This window comes from Dysidea avara, chromosome 7 (genome assembly GCF_963678975.1).
Source record: "Dysidea avara chromosome 7, odDysAvar1.4, whole genome shotgun sequence".
Classification (NCBI taxonomy): Eukaryota; Metazoa; Porifera; class Demospongiae; order Dictyoceratida; family Dysideidae; genus Dysidea; species Dysidea avara.
Window position 1 is genome coordinate 22,541,296 of NC_089278.1, and position 21,577 is coordinate 22,562,872.

General features: G+C 38.5%; 1 protein-coding gene across 2 annotated transcripts; it reads left to right on the forward strand.

The window, feature by feature from the left end:
- Positions 1-11: 11 nt before the first annotated feature.
- Positions 12-21,324, forward strand: LOC136262323 (nucleolar protein dao-5-like). 2 transcript variants are annotated; one of them, XM_066056547.1, is made up of 11 exons: positions 12-179; positions 1,018-1,153; positions 2,750-2,908; positions 6,253-6,280; positions 10,132-10,388; positions 11,580-12,920; positions 13,278-13,329; positions 13,461-13,562; positions 20,468-20,534; positions 20,584-20,657; positions 20,943-21,324. In XM_066056547.1, the coding sequence occupies exons 1-11, from the start codon at positions 145-147 to the stop codon at positions 20,981-20,983; spliced, it is 2,292 nt and encodes a 763-aa protein (XP_065912619.1). In that variant the 5' UTR covers positions 12-144; the 3' UTR covers positions 20,984-21,324. The 2 variants fall into 2 exon arrangements, with proteins under 2 accessions (XP_065912619.1, XP_065912620.1); XM_066056548.1 differs by having other exon boundaries at positions 13-179; positions 21,108-21,324.
- The last annotated feature ends 253 nt before the right edge of the window (positions 21,325-21,577 follow it).

The window sequence follows — 21,577 nt, forward strand, 5'->3', positions numbered from 1 at the left end:
GCTTAATTACACTAGGGTGTGTCTTGAACTGAATCTGGGACACACCCATACCTGAGCAGAAGGCACTTTAGGCCGAGGGGCAACAAGGTTCGCATCACTTCACCGCGTTTTGTGATCGCGCGCGAGTGACGACGATTGGTGACCATGTCTGGATCAGAAGATATCACTCTGTCCATAAAGTGAGTGCGAAGTAATCTTATATGGGCGGGGATTTTCGCCGGTCTACAGGGGATGGGACTGGTAAAATACTGTAACTGTCAATATGCGTGAAGCCACAATACCAGCAATTACTATTGCTGTGTGTTTTGGTGTGCGACAGTCACGTGACCTTATTTAACAACCTTGGCTTACTAGCTTCACGTACACATACGATTAAAATTTCTGATCACCAGATTGTAGTTGCCTAGGTAATGATAGTGGGCATTAAATGAAAGTGCAATGTTATAATATTCACAACGAATGACAATACCAGGACGCCTTACTTGCAGCTGCGTCTACTGGTATAGTAGGCATTGCCACTATTCATGTTCTGAGATGCTTGGCAGTTAGTCTGCCACAAGTTGTACTTCATGACCACTTTTACGGTCACCTCATTTTAAAAATTTCTGGTCATAGTAATGAAATTTTGCTATGCAAGTTTTCTGTTTATGTTCTCTAGTCACTTTACTAGTGCATTGCCAAGGAAATATTTGTATATGATAGGTATAACCAAACCTAGGGTTACAACAAAACTTTCCCAGAGGAAGGGAGCAATCAAACACTTTGCTTGTTAATTGCTGAGGCAGAATGTTATGGGATATGGATTAGATACCTATTTGTCAGATTGAGAAAAAGGCATATGCATTTGCATCATCACCCTTTTGTTGTTTTGTGTTGCTTATTTGCAGATGGAGGCCTTACTGCCTCTTTGCCAAAATGTACTTCATGATAAGGCGACCTCGTTTTGTTTGGCTGAAACTAGATATTAAATTCTATCTCGTAAGGTTTTTGACCACTACTTGTGTTGCTTCTTTGCAGGTCCATTAACATCCCAGCTGGTGGGGGACCATTAGGGATCATCGTCACGGGTAATGGACCAGTCTTGATTAATTCCGTCACAGATGGATCTGAGGCAGACAAAGCTGGCATAAAGATGTACGACTTTATTATCAAGGTAATGATCGATACTTCTGAAATAAGTGTACTGTAGTGTGTAAACACCATTGTAATTTTAGAGCAAATAAATGTAGTAGAAGTGAAGATGGTCGACAAGAGTAGATGGCCTATACCTATGTTGCGATGCTCTTTATGAGATCAATGTATTCTTGTAGTCTTGGTTATTTATGACATACTCATGAGCTTGGAATTTAATGGCATATTGCTTGAATGTTGTACTGTACAGCTGGCAAGAAATATTACAAATGTTTCAGACAATTTAACGCAATTTCACACACGCACACACACACAAACTACTACCACCAATACTAGTTAACAGAAGGCATCTTTTAATTAGATCATCAATTAAGCATCAAAGTATTTTACCAGCTGCTATCAGTGAAAACATTGCGGGATTACCTTATTAAAAACTAATGAAAAAGTGAGGCATTTGATCAGGGAGAGATTCAATACTTAGTAGTGTACAAACCTGTCCTAGTTATGTTGTTTGATATTTTCATGTCATGGTAGACCACTGTAGCATGTTGGGTATACGCATGTTGTGTGTATTGTGGCTTCTTGACAGTAAACAACAGCAAGCTAACAAAGCCAGTTGCTCCAAACAGGATAGTCAACTGAGGATGTTGTGAATCTCAGCAAGGCGGCTGTGTTGTCTATGTGCATACATAAAAAGCTGTCTGTCTGTCTGTCTGTTTTCCATTTGAATGCTGACCATCTGTCTGCCTTTAGGTGCTTGCATTATTGCTTTATAGCTGATTGTCCCATTCTTATTTAGTGTCACTATGATATAGAGAACTGTCTCAGTGATCTTCTCATGTGAACTATGTCACTTTGCTGTTGGTATACCATATGTTTCATTTGGAAGACAACTTGTGTGTCTGGATCAATAATCATACAGATGTTAGTACCACCATTTCAATTTTATGATCCGACCATGTCCTAATATAAACCCAATATGCAGATTTGTGTTAAGTCTTAGTTTTGTGTGTACATGGTATAAAAGGCTAACACGCATAAAAGAAAGCAGTCTGTACTCTAACTGCTTACTTATTTGTCAATCGACACACTTATGCAGATGCAGAACACAATTCGATGCTCAACGTCATGTGAATGTGGCGTGTCATCTCAAATCATGTGATTGCTGATACAACAATTAATGATGTCATCAGTAGCGTCATTATTGATGATTGTTTTGGGAAGGTACTTAGCTCATTCTTAAGCTCTCCTAATATGGAATATGGCCAGTTCATTGTTATTCTTTATCATAACAATACTGCTGATAACTTCCTGAACAACAAACACATAATAACCTGGGGCTCTGTGTACAAATAGATATGACAAGTTTTGATGTATATTGCATATTAGTGTGTACTATATATAGGAAATTAATTTAGAAAAGGTTATTGTGCATACTAGATACATTGTATCACTCACACATTAGTGACTTACCAAGGTGTTTGGCTTATTTAAAAGGTCTCCTCTTTTAGACATAGACAATGTATAAGTTGAGATCAAAATTCTTGTGAAAGTGTTTAATAAATTCTTTAATTTGGCTAAAGATAGTGTTTTTAGTGTATGTCTGTCCTGTTGTCAGGTCAACAGTACAATGGTTGGCAGTACTGGCTCTGATGAGGTCACATCAATGTTGTCAAGCTTTAGAGGACTCCCCATCACGCTAATGATTGCAAGGGCTTCACCTACTCCAACAAAACCTACTCAACGACGTCGTGCTATTTTAAAGCTGCAGTCCAGGGTATGTGGTGTGTGCGTGCGTGCGTTTGTGTGCGTGTGTGTGTGTGTGTGTGTGTGTGTTATCAGCATAGTGTATGTGTGTAGTGGTAGTCTATTGTTTAGAGCATGTGTATGTATGTGTTAATTTGCAGACACTCATGCATAGATTATGTACATATATTAGATGTATACATACACATACACACACACATTTACTCACATGGTAGTGTTGTACCTAGACCACTTTATTTCGTTTGTGTTTGAGTGGGGAAATTTTAAAGGAGAAAAGGCAGTTTGGGCACTAGACTACAGCAGCATGCTCATGCATTACACTCACACAACTACACACACAACTGCACACACACTGGCTCTTTAGGGTTTATTTCTAGTATTTCTATAGTACACACATGTCTCGTGTACATCACATTTATGGTTCTGTACACTAAGCTTCTATCAAAGCCTATGACACACCTGACACTCCCCACACATATATACATGTAGCTGGCTTTGTGAACAGCCCACTACCTTATGGCCTTTTTGTGTTTTCCAGTTGGTAAACTTTTGAATTTGGAAATAGATGTGTTGCATGTAAACCCCTTCATTCCTTAGTGTTGAGAGATGCGTTTCCTGCTAGCAGTGATGTCTTTAGTGAATTTGTTCAGTTTCAATGTTAACATGCTTGTAATGTGTATTGATAAGCAATACATAATAGTCCTACGTGTCTTTCTGTCTATTTATAGTACATCTTTTATTGTGACAAAGAAATGACCATAAGGTTTTACGAATGTACAATTCTGGGTGACTTTGCAAATTGAAAGAAATTCACCACTTTTATCCACTTAATTGCTTGACATACGATTCATCAAACTTCAGTTATGTCAAACTTTATGGTGAAGCGCACGACCTAATTTATTCCACGGACTGGACTCACGGAGTGAGCTGGAAACAGCTTTTAAACAATAATCCAGGCATTATCCATCTCTTGCAACACTGGAGACACCACTATCGAGCTACAATTGCTGGTACTGCTCTTCCTTACAAGTCATGAAACTAGCGTGTGCACTAAAGATACATGTGTACTAGCAGTGATACTGCGTGATAGAGGCTATTCTTGTAGCGTAGATGTTTTCCTTTGTTGCTTTAGCACTAGTGTTACAGCTGTAGAGATGAGCCAGTAATTATTCTTAGCAGGTAGCTAGGTGGCACCACCAGGCGAGGTGATGGGGCTATACAACTAAACTGGCTCATCACTACAGCTCTAACGCTAGTGTTAAGTACTGAAGCAACAAAAGAAAACTTCTACTCTACAACAATAGCCTCTATCACACTTTATCACTGCGAGTACACGTGTATCGTAAGTGTATTCTAGCTAATTAGTGTGTGTGCTAGTGTCATATGACTTGCAAGGAAGAGCAGTACCAGCAGATATAGCTTGATAGTGGTGTCTCCAGTTGGATAATGCCTGGATTATTGTTTAAAAGCTGTTTCCAGCTTACCCCACTAGTCCAGTCTGCAAGTCCAGTCCGTGAGTCCAGTCCGAGAATAAAGTAGGCCGAAGCGCACAGCTTTAATTTCTGTTGTAATAATAGTCTATTTTGAATCCACCTATGGTGGTGATTTTAGGATCTTTCACTTCTCTAAGCCTACAGCTACATCAGTGATAAGAGAGTCTGCCTGATTAGCTGAATTCACACACATAATAACTACAGCAGTACTCCTCTTACTGGACACCTCTGAATTCTGTACAACTCCTTTATAAAGGATGTCCATCTAGGTCCCATATTAACAGTATTAGTAGCTTGTACACTCCTTTACTGAGGACACCTCTTTACAAATATATTTCCTAATTGTACCACTGTAGTACAGATCACTAATCCATTTTTATAAGTACCGTAGAGTCTGGTTGTTAAGCGCACGTATATATTAAGCGCATGTTACCTGTTAAGTGCATACCCATTTCTCGTACCTTATCATGGTTGATAGGTGCATGTGGACAAACACGAAGCTCCAACATGAGATGAAGTTATACAAGAGAATAATGTTAGAGGTTTGCTAATAGTGTTTAGCACGAAATTTCGCGAAATACAAAGCCAAAATATGTACCTTTGCTATACTTACCAAGCGAAGTGGTCTTCTGTAGTATGCTCTACATGAAGGATTCAGTGCACAAAAACTGGATTCAAAATATTGGTACGTGTAATGACTGCAATTCACACCACCCCAAGAGAGTGAATCCATAATAATCATGACGAGGTTTATTTATTTATTAGGCATATGCGCTTAACAACCAGACTCTACGGTATATCACTCAGTTTCTAGGTTTTCATACAACATGATTTTCAAAGTTGTCTTGATGTAAAATCATCTACAAATGATCAGATCTACAGCTATGTCCATTATGCTGTTTTTAGATGTCGTTACTTTCCAATACGTTGTTTAATTCATTTACATACCTGGGATTGTACTCATTTTGGTACTGTGTAGTTTTTGTTATATAACTCTGAAACTCTAACTATCTTGGAATCAGCACACTTACAGCTCCTTGATGTCATATGTCAGTTTTGAAGAAGTAATAGATCAACTTTGAGTATGCATACATCATAGTGCATTTTTCTTGCAAATCAGGAAGTTTAGCGTATCATGTATATATTTGTTTGCCTACATTGTCCTGTTTATCATTAATGATTACATAAACAGTTAATTGCATCATTTCATAATGTGTTTAAATGTTTGTACCTTGTATCAAACTTCGACTATAAAAGTGGGAACTTTCCCCAACGTTTAATTTGTCAAAGCTGAGGATTCGGCAACTCTTTCTTCCATCAAAGTTTACTGTACTACACTAGAACCTGTTAATGTAGACGCTTGACGACAGCTACTTCAGATGTTTAATTTAATGTCCGCGAGGTTGTATTTTAGTCAACATAATAGTTACATGCCAGGTGTGATCATATGAAATGGTCATCAAAGTCTATGGTGTCACATGTCACATGAAAATAAGCCAATGAGATTTGAATGGGATTGCTCTCATTTGATTGGTTATTTTAGTCGAACAAAAGAACCGTTATGCTACGGATGTGCAATCTGTGATACAAGTTGTAATAATGACATAATTTCTAGGTAGTATATAGGCGATATACATTTGGGGATTTTGAAATTTTGAAATTATAAGAACTTCATGAATCCTAAAATCTGTTGGTATTTCCTTCCACTAAAATCATCTACCATGCTATGGTTCTAGTCTTTCCCTTCCTAATTCCCCTGTACTATATATATACAATGGAATTCAATATATTTCCATATTTGGAATAATTTTGTAATGCATAGAGTTTGTTACCATGGATATTATGTATATCTCTACTACAGTTGGATGCTGAACCAAATATTATACCAGGTAGGGTAGTCTCTGTGTGGATATATGTATGTTGTGTGCATGTACTAACGTGTGTACATGCAATATTTGTACGTGTGTGTGTGTGTGTTGTTAGGTATATCTAATAGATCTATTGCTGGTTCTTGTGCTTTGCCTGATATACCATATAGCTGATTATTGTTGAGGGTAAAAATTTTTCACAAATATTGGTCTTACAAAATTCAAATAGTAACCTTTTTATCACTGACTGCAAAGAATTTCATCTGCAAGGAATTTCATCTGCTAGTAGCAAATTTTCTTGCCTTGCCTTTTCTCTGTAAGGATTGTGACTTGGCATTCAGTACCTATGACTATTGCTAACCATTTTATAATTTTCTCTCATATGTATCATACATAACTGATGTACGAAATGCAAAGTTGTCTTGCAAGAGTGTAAGCGATTTAAAAACTTGCAAATTAAAGGGCCCGTGTGACACCCATTTCACACATGAACATTCATCTCATTTTGTTGGGATAAATACTTGCAAGAAAAATGGGTGCCACGCTTTTCAATTTTAATTGATTGCACTCTTGCGAGATGACGTTCCATTTGGGCGGTACCGTACTTGTTGCTGCAATTTGACCTATGCTACTTGTACGAATTATGTTGAGAATTTAATTCTACAAGGCATGGACAATGTATTTCTGTAAAAGCCTTGACATCACTAGTGTTGATATTTTGAATTGTTCTGCTAGATAATGCCCTGTTGCTACCCCAGTGCTATTATTGTCTTCCTACAGTATTTAGTATAATCATCTTCACAAATTTGTCAGTGGTATTTCTCAGCTACTTAATAAAGAGAACCACCCATATATTATGTATTCTGCCCATACTTGGAGAATTGCTTCATTGTAAAGGTGAAACCCATTGAGTTTGCTTTAATCACATAACCTTATACTGTGTAAGGTCACCTGTTTAAACTAACCAACTTGAAAATCCCTGTGGAGTGAGTGCTACCCTTTTAAATGAGGTCAGAAGAGAAAGGTGACCATTCTAATGAGACCAACAGGTTTCACTGTATACCATAAACAAACCATCTGAGAAAAAGAATTGCAAACCATGGGGAACATTTTAGTAGGAAAACATGTTAACACTGTGTAATGCAGTGTTACAAGCTGAAATTTCCCTCCATCTCCATATGGTATGTTTAGGTTACCACCTTGTAGAATGGAAAGTTTTTGGTTGGAGGCAGGTAGGGTGGGAGAATGTGAATATTATGATAGGAAACATGGACCCCTCCTTTAACAAAGATAGTTCAGTTTTATTACTTTTACCATACATACACTATAGTACAGCATATTAACACTCAAAACTTAGGAAATACACTTTTATGGTTCTAGCTGTAAATACTCTTTGTATGCTATTGGATGTTCCCGGCACAAAGTGACTAGATTAAAGCAGGTATTATGGCGTACATGAAGAATGACTATAGTAAAGTTGGTCCCAAATTGTCTCTGACATGTTGTTCAACTTTACACAGTCCTTTAAAGTATCAAAGATCAAACTATCTGATGTAATGAATAGTAATGAATAACATTTTGGTGACTAAAATTTCCCTTTCTTTATTAATTCAGTTAAAAATACAAGTAGTTATTAGCCGTAGTCCCTTGTATGTCATCACTAGCATACCTCAAGCAATATAGGTGAACATAGGAGGAAGCACACAGTCGATTCCCTTCTGGTTACCAAGGGGGTTTAAGCTGTGAGATCACACTAGTAGGTAGCAAACAGTCTGGCACCATTGAGCTTCTGCGGATATGTCTCTTAACTGGCAGTATGTTTAGAATTTATTGTGTCATTCCAAGCAGTTAATATCATACAGTGCAGTAGTGCTGAATAGGTCGCAAAGATTTGTGCTTTCCTGTTAGTCTCCATAATGGCTTAGCAGAATTTGTTGGCTGTTCCTTCAGAGCAGCCCAAAATGTTCTAGGAGGTACTACAAAAATATATTTAACTGAATTTTGTACTAACCAACTGACCAGCATAGCGGGAACTTAGTTTCTTCACTGTTCATTGTCGCTTGTATCTGCCACTGCAGCTACAATACCTGACTTATCCTTGTGTTCTATTTCTTTCTCCACTACTGGGTTAGTGCGATAATGATTTAAAGTTGTCCATAAATTCTGCAATGAGTGGATTGGTTGCAGCATTGACTCTCATACCGTTCTTTGTTTTTAGTGGCTGCATGATAGCAGACTAGCCACTAATTGACATTCAGGGTGTGCATTTAGTGGCACAGTTATAAGTCTGACACCATCCTTTCTTATGCACTTGTTCACAGTCATGCAGTAAATCATGTTACAAATGAAAAGTAGACAAGCAACTTCATTTGAGTAGGGACCATAGAGTTTAAAAAATCCATGAAGCAAGTGGAGGTCACCTACATCTGTAGCTATACTAGTGGACATTTAATCCCTAATTCAGTCTATTTTTTCCTTTTACTTGTGGCTTAACAGGTACGATATATTCTCATTAACAGATCCTTTTTTGGGACCCAATAACACCACAGCCATGTAATAATATAATGAACCGATCATATTAAATAAGTGGCCACTAAGTAAAGTGCCATGGCGCTCTAATTTTGTAATGTCCATAGATAGCAGCATTTGGTAATTGTACACCAGAACTCAACATGGATACTGTGTATGTACCCTGTATGTATGTGTGTGTGTGTGCTTGAAATTATTCACTGAACTCTGTACTTGACTTGATGGGGGCCGTAGCTCAGTACACGGTGCAACATGCATTATCACTTTGGAAAAGAAAGTGCATTGTCATTGTAATCTCTATGAAAATATATAGCAAACCATTTATAGACCCATGGCTTAGAAGTGAGATCTACTCCAATATGGTCACTGTGTCACCTGTTTTAACCAGACAATTTGACAATGTGTATTGTTTCCGATAAAAGTGACTTGCCTAATTCAGCCACCTGCTTAATACATAAACCAGAAAAGATTTGGGGACAGGGACAGTATTGCATCAAGAGGAAATAATTATTTGCTGGTGGTTAATGGGTATTCCAAATTATTCCAGAAACAATAGTTCAAGCTTTCTGTAAAAGCTGAGGGACTCTCTTTTGGGGGAAAAAGTATAGTGTTTCCCTAATCTACCTTCATATCAGGCTGTTTGTTGTGTCCTTAATGGTGAGGTATCCTGATTTCAGGGGTCTAAATATGCGTACACTCAATGGGACCATGAACAAGTGTCCTGATCATCAATGTGTCTTTGGTGTCTTATTTTCAAGAACAGTGATACAGTAAATATGTGTATAGTACATACATACAGTGGGTCCTCTCCCTCTTTATATACGTAGACACTATACATATAACTTCTCTATAAGGGACGGTTTCTATAGACCTCCACCAATACGGACAACCTCTTGTTCCCACAGCATCCATGTAGCCAGTGTATATAGTTTGTTTTGTCTACCTCAGTGATTCTGTACTATTGTAATGTGTGTTAATGTGAGTGGTGCAGTATGGAGTGTGTAAGCTATGAACTAATTTTCCAATCAGACATCAATGCTGCTAGTTTACATCCTGTTGTTGAGGGGATGTAAGACTGGCTGCTCACAACGTTCACATAGATGTTAGGGTTCTGTAAGGGGTGTCTCATTAATTAAAGGACTACTAAATAAATAAATGTGTACTATCAGTTCAACATAAAAGGTGCAATCTTGTCAGAAATCCTAAGCGAATGAAAACTTCATGAAAAGTTGGTAATCCTACTTCATTGTACCAAATTGTCTGTTAAAGAAAGGTGTCCATCATATTCACTCTGCTAAGCTATACATTTTAGACTGTCCCTTACTATCTCATCTATCCCATAGATGATGCTGCAGCTGCGAGGAAAGAAATGGGGGCAGCAGCCACATCAGCTCTTGCACAGCTCAGCAGTTTGGACGATATATTAGGTGTTGCTCCAATCAGATCACCTCCTAAGGAGCAGGTTGTACCCAGCAAGACGCGCAGCAAAGAGCGAGCACCTTCTTCCAATAAAGATCAAGTGGTGCCTAACAAAGACAAGTTATTACCAAAAGAAACAATGGACGTCTCCATGTTACAATCCTCAAAGAGTACTCATGAGGTATGTGTCTTTGATGTACTAATATAGGGTAGAAATTCTATAGTGACTTGTATATAGCTATCTGTAACAGCGTTGAAACCGGGTTGGGTCATCCGGGTCAGGTCATCCAGATCAACCGGGTCACATTTTCTCCGGGTCATCCGGGTCCAACCCGGTTTACAGATTATCCTGGTCTGACCCAGATTGGATCACATGAGAAACAAAATTGTTCGTTCGACGACGTGGAAACTTATAAATGCTAGTCCCATAGCTCTTTCGTGAGCCACGCCCACTTATCACGTTACAAGCATACACTCAGCCACGCCCATTTATTAGTAAGTGCAGTCTGTAGCATGAAACTGTGTCCATTGGCTGTCTGCAAGCTTACGTGGAGCCACGCCCACTAATCAATTATTGTAATAGTTGTATCTTGGTTGTATATAGTCAAGTCTTGCAGCAGGATAAGTACTTTTGTGAGCCACACCCACTTCAATATATCGGGAAATTGTAATACTGGGTATGCATGAAGCCACACCCAATTGCTGTCTGTAAACTCGCAGTAGCTACGTGGAACCAAACCCCACTGACTGATTTTATATTATAAACTTACCAGCTTAGTTATCACATCACTACTCATTTACTCAACACGAATCGAACGCTCAAAACATAGTCTTGCTCGCTCAAGATTACTCGGAACATAGCTCTTATTGCACACGTCGGTTTTAGTTAATCCAGGTCAAATCTGGGTCATCCGAGTCAGCAGTAGTGACCCAGTTTCAATGCTGATCTGTAAATTTTATTGGATTGACTCTGCAGGAGTCTATAGGTTCTGCGTGGTGCTTATGGACTCTTGTACCTTGTGGGCACTTCTGGGCTACTGAACACGGTGGAATCTCTCAGTACACAATGGCACTAATAATGGAACTGTTGATTTAGGTCTGGTGCCTTACATTTCACCTATGAAAAAGAAAAACCTCTACTGCAGCAAAAATGAGCCTAGAATTTGTGGTGTTCAGAAGTGTCCATTATAGAGGATACCACTGTAGTGCATGTACTTTAGTAAAGCTGTTGGCACAAGTCCATTAACTGTCCTGACACCTTTCATCCACGGGGATGATACTTACCTGTATAAATACCATTTCATTTGTCTCAGAATGTGAACTTTTAGTTACATGTAAAAGTTTATCTCATATTTTTTTCTCTTTTATACAGTATGAGATAAATTTCAAAGACACATTTGGTGATGAACCTCCTCCATCATCAGATGAAGAGGATGGCCCAGGAGACTATGACCCTCTACTAGACTTCAGCAGAGATGATGACAGCTTTGCTCTTCAAGGAGGAGATAGCATGACCGCTGTCAGTGTCAAATCTAGTGACAGTGCCAGGCTGCGGAGGGGACCTAGTGCTAGCAACCGTGGTATGCTAGATGACATGAGAGATGCACAGCAAGCGCTGAAACAATTCACTGAATTTACCAGGGATAAACTAGACAGTATTGATAAGCAAAAGAAGGCAAAACTGGAAGAAGAGCAACAGCGTGCCAAACCAGCAGTGATGATGTCACAACATTCCGTAGAGTTGCAACCAGGAGTTAAAAAGGAGAAACAGCCACAGCCAGTCAGTAAGCCACCACCTGCTCAGGCTACAACTGTCAAGAAGAAAGAAGATCATTTTGTAACTGCGCCACTGTACAGTGAAGTGAAGAGATCGCAACAGTCAGCAGTATCAAAACCTGCTGCCGTTGTACACAAAGAAGAGACTGCGATTTATCAAAGTGTTAAGAAAGATAAGATGGCAAAGGTAGCGTCAAATGAATACGATGAACTAGAACGACCACAAAAACCTTACTATGTCAACCAGCCGCACCCATTGCAGTCAAGAGAACCTAGTTTACCAACATCACCAACTAACTCCGACCAGTTGGGATCACCACCACCAACTGTTCCATCATACAACCCTGGAATGAGGGATAGTTTCCCTCTAAGCAATCGACCGGATTATATCAGTAAAGTGATAACGGAGAGGTTTGGATCTGGGGACCTTGGAGGGAAAGATGTAGTAGAGGAAACAACAGCACAGCCTTACCTAACACCTGCTCGGAGTAAGTCACCGGAATCACCACCTCCAGAAGAGACCACCAAAGTTGTACAGAAGAAAGTCGAGAGAAAGAAATCATCTGAAGTAGTTCAAAAGAAGAAGTCTAGTACAAGTACTAGTGCACCATCTATGCCAGTTAGACAGACTTCACCTCCTGTTAAAACTGGCGAGAGGAAGACCAGTAAAGGAGGCCCCCCACCTGCTCAAGCAGCTTCCAGAGTGCAGCGCAAATCATCCTCACCTGAGTATAAGCCCACATCAGGCAGCATGAGACCAACATCACCAGGGAAATCACCAGATCCACTGAAAGGGTTTTCCCCTATGAGGCCATATGAAGGCATACAGTCGCCACCAGAGCAAGGCAAGAAGCAAAAGGGGACCACTCAGAGCAGCACTGGAAGTGGAGGATTTAAGAAACTGTTGAGAACGATTAGCCCCAAAACTAAGGACCAAGTAAGTACCGTAAACTACTCTAATAATACCTACAGTACAGATTGGTTTAATGCTGAGTAGCTTCTCATATTTCACAGATGATGTTACAAAATCTGATATAGACATGCAGTAAACATAAATTCCATCTACTTAGCGAAAGAGCCCATAAACACCTCAAGGTGTAATAGCAATCTATATCTTCTCAATTGTTCTAATAGAGCAGTCAGATTAGTAGTTGGGTGGATAGTGTTGACTTGCTTTTACCAATTGAGCAATCCAGAGATTAATTTAAAGTTTTATGTACCTAGCATATATATATAATGAATGCAATGGATTGACAGTAAAATAGTTGTATTTACTTGCAATTTTGTGTTTTAGGCATGGCAGCTAGCTGACATGAATACTGCTTGTAAAGGACTACCATTGCAAAGTAAGCCTTTACTGATACACAGCACACACACACACGTGCGCGCGCATACACAACGCACACACATACATACACACAACTACACTATACTGTATTGCACTACGCACACTTTGACACCATTCTACTTTCTACAGTTCATGGATGGCAAAACCAACATGTGCAGCAGTGGCTGCATCAACTGTCAGAAGAGTTTTACAACAAGTGCCACACAAAGTTCCAACATCATGCAATAACAGGTTAGAGCACTACCACTGCCTAATAATGGTGTATGCCACTAGTTATACTGTCCTCGTGCCTAGTATCACACACACTACCAAGTTGACCATCTCCGCACATTGTACTATGCGGAAGTTACAGGATTTGTTCATGTCTGTAATGCAAAGCCACTATAGTGGTATTCTGGGTTAAAGGATCAAGAGACACAGAGAGTGTGCGATTCACTATAGCACCGATGCCTGTCCAATGCCTACTTAAAGTACCCTGTGTGACAGTGTAGTCCACATGTGTTATTATTACAGTGTATAGTGTTATTGTACAAAAGTATTCATAGATTAGCTGGCTCAAGAGATTTATAATTCATTGGAACACAGTAATTATGAAGCTATTATGAGGTCGTATGACGTTTTGTGTGTAACTTTATTACCATTTCATTATGGTATGAGCTAGCATATATGAATATGCTCAAAGTATATCTAACCAGACTCAACTCTTTACTGCACAAGTCTTTACAAGCAGAACAAGTTTAAACCAAACAGAAAAACATACTGATATCTTATTTCTAATGACAGATAATACGATAACTGTGCAAATCTAAAATCTGATCTAAAATTTGATCTCTAGGCAAATACTGCTGACCACGGGTTATGTGCTCTTGTATCTTCTGTTGATCCATGGGTGTGAAGGTGGTTGCTATTTTCAGAAGTACAGACGTGCCACAAGACATCATGCTCTGCTGGTATTATAACCGATGTGCTTTTTATACTGTGGATATTATGAGTATAGTATGCTGGGTTCACATGTTAGCATATGCATGCACGTGTACTAAAGAGTGCATTGGTACCTGTCATCTACAGTTTAGCAAGCCTTAAGAGTTGAGTAAAGACCTACCTAATATTCAGTACCCTTTGCATGCATCTGGGTAGAGCAGAATCTACTTAATTTGATTGGAAATTATGTAAATTAATTCCCTGATTAATTTAAATGATGTCATGTTCACTGGTCTGTGTGACCTAACATTTGACGGTGTTTCAGCAGAGGGGATAGGGCAGGTGCATACTAATCAAATTACAAGAGCGCTACTGAAAAGTATTTTATAAAATGAACTTCTTGTAGTCATGAATGCTTGTATATGGTCATTGAAGGACTGTTGTAACTCGATCTTTGCGAGAAGTCTGTGACCACCATCCATCGTAATTACTGTAAATCTAGTTTCTCCTTTACGGAACTGTGTCTGTTTGTGAAATTTACATCATCGTAAAGTACAGATAAAGTAGAAACCAATTAATCCCCAGTGATCCTGCCATCAGAAATTTCTACAGAATCCATTGGGCTCATGTGAAATGTTAGTGAATTCTTTTACAAGTACATTTTATAGTTGTAACATGGGCACAAGTGATTTGCCTGATATGTATGCCCAAAGCCCGAGGGCTGAGGGCATACATATTAGGCAAATCACGAGTGCCCATGTTACAGCTAATATGTAACACTTCCGTTTCAGGCTGATAGCCTTGATGCCAATACGAGTGTAGCAATTGGATTTGTTTTTCATGCATGCCTGAAAGATTCAATTATGGTTAGGCAGCAAGTAACATTGTAGCTACGATTGTTATAATAAGCGGACGAGTCCTACGGATATCACGGAAAAGTTGAGTAGGACCAATTTCGGGGAATTTACAAGTGTTTTAATGCTTTCGTGTTTGTTTAAAGACTAACACAACTTATACTAAAGATCTAAAGGGATGAGCTTCGTTATAGAGCGGTTAACTCATGTCGTCCATAATGTGGGCGTATCTACATTCAAAATGTGCTGAAACGCTTGTGAATGCACTGTAATACTAGTTATCACCTTTAAGTAACATTTGCCAACTTGTAGAATGGCAAGGATACTGAAACACCTTCACTTGAGTGCTTCTTGTGGCAACACTTCAATTTGTGGTAATCATGTGAGCATTAGTTTATTCCCACAATTGATTTCAGTCTGAGCTTGTATAAAGCAAACAAAGGGCAGTACCACTACCTCATCCATATCAAGGCCATGCTTGCTTTGATGAAAGTGGCTTCCTCTTTTAGAAGTGCAACCACTTCCCCAGGAAACATTTCAATGTACACCAGCGTACATTTAGATGTCTCCTTGTAAAGAGGTATACACGACAAATGTATCCTCAGGAATTCCTTTGATCTGAGGTGTGAAAGTGTTACATACTCACATGTACTATCCCCTCTGGTGTTTCAGTTTCAGCCAACAGAAGGACAACTAGACAACAGCTAGACATGTTGTCTAGTTGTAATACAATTAATGGTTTTGATAGTTTATTGTTGAGACAGTTGTTTGTCCTCTGTGTGTGAACCATAGGATGTATTCTGTGGGATACTGCAATCCATAGGTTCTATGCCTGGTTAGTGTGTCTTACCTGCCTGTATTTGTTGTACAGTGGTTCTGTGAACAGGTATGGTTTTTATTGCTGTCCAGCTCTGGTTGCAATGGGATGGTTTTTTGGACTGTGAATCAAGGTTAAAATAATCATGTTATGCAGAAAATGTTTTTGTTGTCACTTTGGTAACCACCAAACATCTTTTCTGCCAGAAATCAAAACATATAGCCATTCAAAGTGTGCAGTAAAAATATTTTTAAACCAGGCACATGCCCACAGCCAGCCTTCGGTTGGCTATGGGTGCACGCCTGGTTTCCTGAAATTGGTTCGGCCAAAGCCATGTGTCTCTGTGTCTGTCCAACACCCACGTGAGCAAACAGGCTTTGATCTACAGAAAGTAAACCTTCATTCAATGCATAAAAGCTGCTTATGTACTGTATTAAAGCTTAACTATCTGTTTTTGTCAAGTTTACTTGAAGGGGGTGTGGCCAGTAATTGAACCAGGTGAAACAGTTTAGTAGAGGGTAGCGTATAACAACTGAAAAACAATGTAACAGGCCTTGTAAGCTACCAGGAAACCCTCTTGAGTTGAAAGGGGGCATATCCCTTTGTACGCAAACAAAGCTTTAGAGCAGCCATAAGGTTTTGTGTAGAGAATTTGTGTATAACACAATAGACTAACTATAAAACAGGTAAAAGATATTTCTATGCGTAATTTGTGGCTCAAAGTGGTTTGTTCGAGCTTTGCTTCCTTAGCAATGCATAGCAACGTAATTGATGAATTACAAAATAATTGGTGAATTATGGAATACGTTTAATGTTAATGTACTGTATGTATTGTTACAAAACAAGGCAAGAAATAGCATGCTGTGTGTTAATTAGGATTGGACAATATTTCAATAAATCGCCAATATCGCCTAATCAAGTGCCTGGAATATGATTATTGCACATATTTACCCTTCACGATATTATCACATAGGCAATATTTATCACATTTGCAATAATTATTACACTAATCATCTGGTCTATTCTGGGTCTCACATTTGATACAGTTTGTGTATACTATTGCTAGCCATGTCAATTTGTTAACTTATGAACAAGAAAGCTTTGCTTGTAAATGAAAACAAGAACTCATATTGATTAACATTACAAAGTTGTAGTTGTGTTTCAATTTTCAAATGCAATATTGCAATAATCGCATTAAAAGCTCATGCGGTAATTAGTGCAGTACATAAGCCCTTAAAATTGACATAATCGTTCACTTTTTGATAAAAGCACCAATTTTTTTACAGGGTATATGGAGCGTGCACTAAGTGTTTTAAGAAGGGGAGGCACATAAAAAGTCCTCAGGAACACCCCTATTTGCACCCTGACAAGAAAACCATTTGTTACTATTAAAAATCAATCATGTTTCTATCAAGTTAACTGCTGGGCCTAGTATCATAGTAGTACAAAGCATACAGTTGGAACATAATAGCCTATTAGTAATCTATAAAAAAACAAATAGTTTTCCCACCTAGGCAGTAAACAAAATCACTAAAATTTGCAGGGATTCTGTTAAAGTTTTGGACCTTCAATGCTGACGATTGTGTAGTACTATGTACAAGGATCATCCTGATGTGTATCATTTCTTTATTAAAGGGGTATAACAAAAGTTATTTAATGCTAAAGTCACAGGTGGATAGCTCAACAAAAAACCATGAACTACAGCAGTTCAATTATCAAGCACAGAGCTGGAACAAAAGGTCTCTTGTCCTTATACTGGGCACCATATGAAAGGTAATTAAATTTATAGTTTAATGAAGGCAGTTGCAAGTTGTTTCAACATCTTGTTCTCAAGTTACAGCGCTTTCAATTCAGTGTAATATAGTATAAGCAAGAAAAGCACACAGATGAGTATTAAGGTATTTCTTAGTGCTGTGATAGTGCTCAAAATAAGCATAAAGGAGCTAGGCCCAATGAAGTGAGATTTTGAGCACTAAGAAGTACCTTATGACACATCCATGTACTTTTCTTGCTTATACTACTATATTACACTGAATTGAAAGCGCTGTAACTTGAGAACAAGATGTTGAAACAACTTGCAACTGCCTTCATTAAACTATAAATTTAATTACCTTTCATATGGTGCCCAGTATAAGGACAAGGAACCTTTTGTTCAAGCTCTGTACTTGATAATTGAACTGCTGTAGTTCATGGTTTTTTGTTGAGATATCCACCTGTGACTTTAGCATTAAATAACTTTTGTTATACCCCTTTAATAAAGAAATGATACACATCAGGATGATCCTTGTACATAGTACTACACAATCGACAGCATTGAAGGTCCAAAACTTTAACAGAATCCCTGCAAATGGAAATTTTAGTGATTTTGTTTACTGCCTAGGTGAGAAAACTATTTGTTTTTTTATAGATTACTAATAGGCTATTATGTTCCAGCTGTATGCTTTGTACTACTATGATACTAGGCCCAGCAGTTAACTTGATAGAAACATGGTTGATATTTAATAGTAACAAATGGTTTTCTTGTCAGGGTGCAAAAAGGGGTGTTCCTGAGGACTTTTTATGTGCCTCCCCTTCTTAAAACACTTAGTGCACGCTCCATATACTCTGTAAAAAAATTGGTGCTTTTATCAAAAAGTGAACGAATATTTGGCTTAGGCGCTGGACTAAATCACATGTCACAAATTAAATATCACCTAACCCTAGTGTTAATATAAAGAATTAATAAGATAATATTTACTGGGTGCCTGGTTTTTATAAGTAGCACAGCATAAACTTGTTGCATGAGAAATTCTTCGGAAAAAAAATGATCATTTTCTAATATAGAACTCAGATCAGTGATGACGAAGATGGGGGGGGGGCAGTCTGTGATAAATAAACTACTGCCTGGTGTGTAAGTACAAGTGGTTATGATACAAAATTCCATGGTAAGTAGAAGAGCTCCATGTGCAAAAGCCTTCCCCATCCATAGTCTCTTTACTAACACCCTGTTCACACTAGCCCAGTAGCACGGTTCGGAACGGTACGGCTCGACAAAAAGTTCAATGTGAACACCGTCCGTACCGGGCCCAACCGAACCGAGCCAGCCCACCCGATTGAACCAGGCCAGCACGGTACAATACGATTACTACTCACCAGGCGCACAAAATAATTATTTTATAAACTCAACATGCAATGAAGAAGAGCTCAGGAACACTGTTCGACACGAGGTTCAGCACGGAAGAAACCCTAACGACAGTTATGAACTATTTGTTGTCGTGGCAGTTACTGTTTCACTCACTTCGATTCGCAGCATGATTTCTGCAGTCACAGTTTCAGCTACATGGCCACCTATATAGTTGAAGTGAAAGAATTCCAGTACAAGAGGCTTGAAGGGTAAGAGCTGCATCCAGTTTTAGTAAGTAAACTAAATAATACTTAATTATGCGCTTATGGAAACCAGATGACTTAGCGAGCGAGACTGTATAGTGTGAACAGAGGCAATACTGGGCCATACCAAACCGAGTCGAACTGAACCGTGCTACCGTGCTAATGTGAACGCAGTGTAAGGCACTATATGGTTTCTGTTAGTTGGCTGTGTCAACTACTTTTCTATTGATAAAGAGTATTCATTTTCTACTTGGTATGGTGGTAGATGTGCAGCTATATGTGTTGGGATAAATTTGTACATAAAAATGTTTAGAAATATTTTTAAAATACAAATGGATGGCAGAGGAACTACAGTGAAATTTGCTAATGGTTTCTAATGGCTATGATGTACTATGATGTCACTGCTTTGTTTTATTGTTCTGAATTCTGTAGCGTCACAGTGTAACCTACCCAGCAATGATTTTTTTTTAAATCTCTCATGGCATTATACATCTTAATGAAAGCATAAGTGTAAGGAAAATTATAATTTAGAAAGGATCATAAAAAGAAAGACTTGGTTGCACTGGCGTGGGCGATTGTTTGCCCACCACGGGCTATTAGTCTACAAATAGACACAGTATACATTATTGTGTCATGTCCCTCAAACCACAGGTGAGTATATACTTACCTGACACCAGGTTAGTATACACGTATACTCACTTGTTCCCATAGGATATACGTACCTATGGTTTGGTGTATCTAACTGCCTATGGCTCTTACATGATCATGCTATATGTATAAAATATACCCTTACATTTTTTCTTTCACTTATAATAAATTTCTGTGATATTATAATTTTGTGAAATTCATAGTTTTATGTGGCTACTTTGAAGTAAGACCAAATGGCTTCCTTAATGGCTTGCAAAGAAAGGACAATGATTATTGGCTCTAGCCACAGAGCACTTTACCTGTGTCATAAGTGCATGCTGTAAACAAACTGTCCAAATTACGGAAATAAAATCCCTACAATATGAGATTTTGTTTTCCACAGGCCTAGGTCATTGGCTGGTATCTTTACCTTTTTATTGTAGCATAATGATTTCAAGCTCCGCACACAGAGGAGTTATGGGCTTCTGCATATACATAGCTAGCTATACATTATGTGTTCCACCATTTTGTTACTTTGTGTCGTTACACAGGTCATACCTTGTTGAGACTCAATGAAGACCAGTTGAAACTAATGGGGATTAGTGACAGCAAATTAAGGTTTGTGTATAACGTGTTTGAGTTGTTATCCTATGTTTGTCTATAACAGGGAGACCTTGGCTGGTCTGATTGCTAAGCTCAAGGTACGGCAGGCACAGATTGAACTTAGCGGCTTAATGAAAGGTAACTACCAAGTGACGCAATCATATTGTGCATTGATAATCGACATACTCAGTTTAGTAGTAATAATGGGAGTTTGTTATTGTCTGGTACCACTGCAGATACTTTATACATGAGCACACACACACACACACACACACACACACACACACACACACACACACACACACACACACACACACACACACACACACACACACACACACACACACACACACACACACACACACACACAATACACTATAGCCATCATATTTTGTCTTGTGGTTAGCTGGTAATCTGTTGTAGATGATGAAAGCAATGATGAAGAGGAGTTGACCTACCTTTAGCTCTCCATTACCCCCTAGGGGAAATTTGACTGACTCAAATATTTACAATTATAGGATAAATAAAATTGAATTCACATAAATATTTATTTTGTAATTACATTAGATCATTGTGTACTTTTTGTAGGTGGTGAGAACACCAGGCCTTCAAGACGTTAGGAACACTTGTTATATTGCTTTGTAAAAACTCATGCCAACTATTATAGTTTTGTACTTGTTTATGTTAGCTATACCCAGTACATATACGTCGTTGTTATTGTAATAGCCCCTATTTTGTGTCTTATGTATTCCATAGTGATGTATTCTTTCCAGTACATGTAACAAATACCTCCCATAATTGTAAATGAGCCATACCATTTCATCTGACCATGCATGCTCCTTGCCACTCTGTGATCTTTTCATGCTGATTTCTGTTTATAGGTTTGTTTATATACCTTATATATACTCTTGCCTATGAAGAAACTAAAGTGACCTTAACTATGTCCTAAGTCTTGTGCAGTAGTTATTAGCTATACCACAGTATTCAAGTGTTGCATGCACTGCTCATAAATGTGGGGGACAAAGCAGGTAAAGTAACAAATCAATTCACTGAATAGT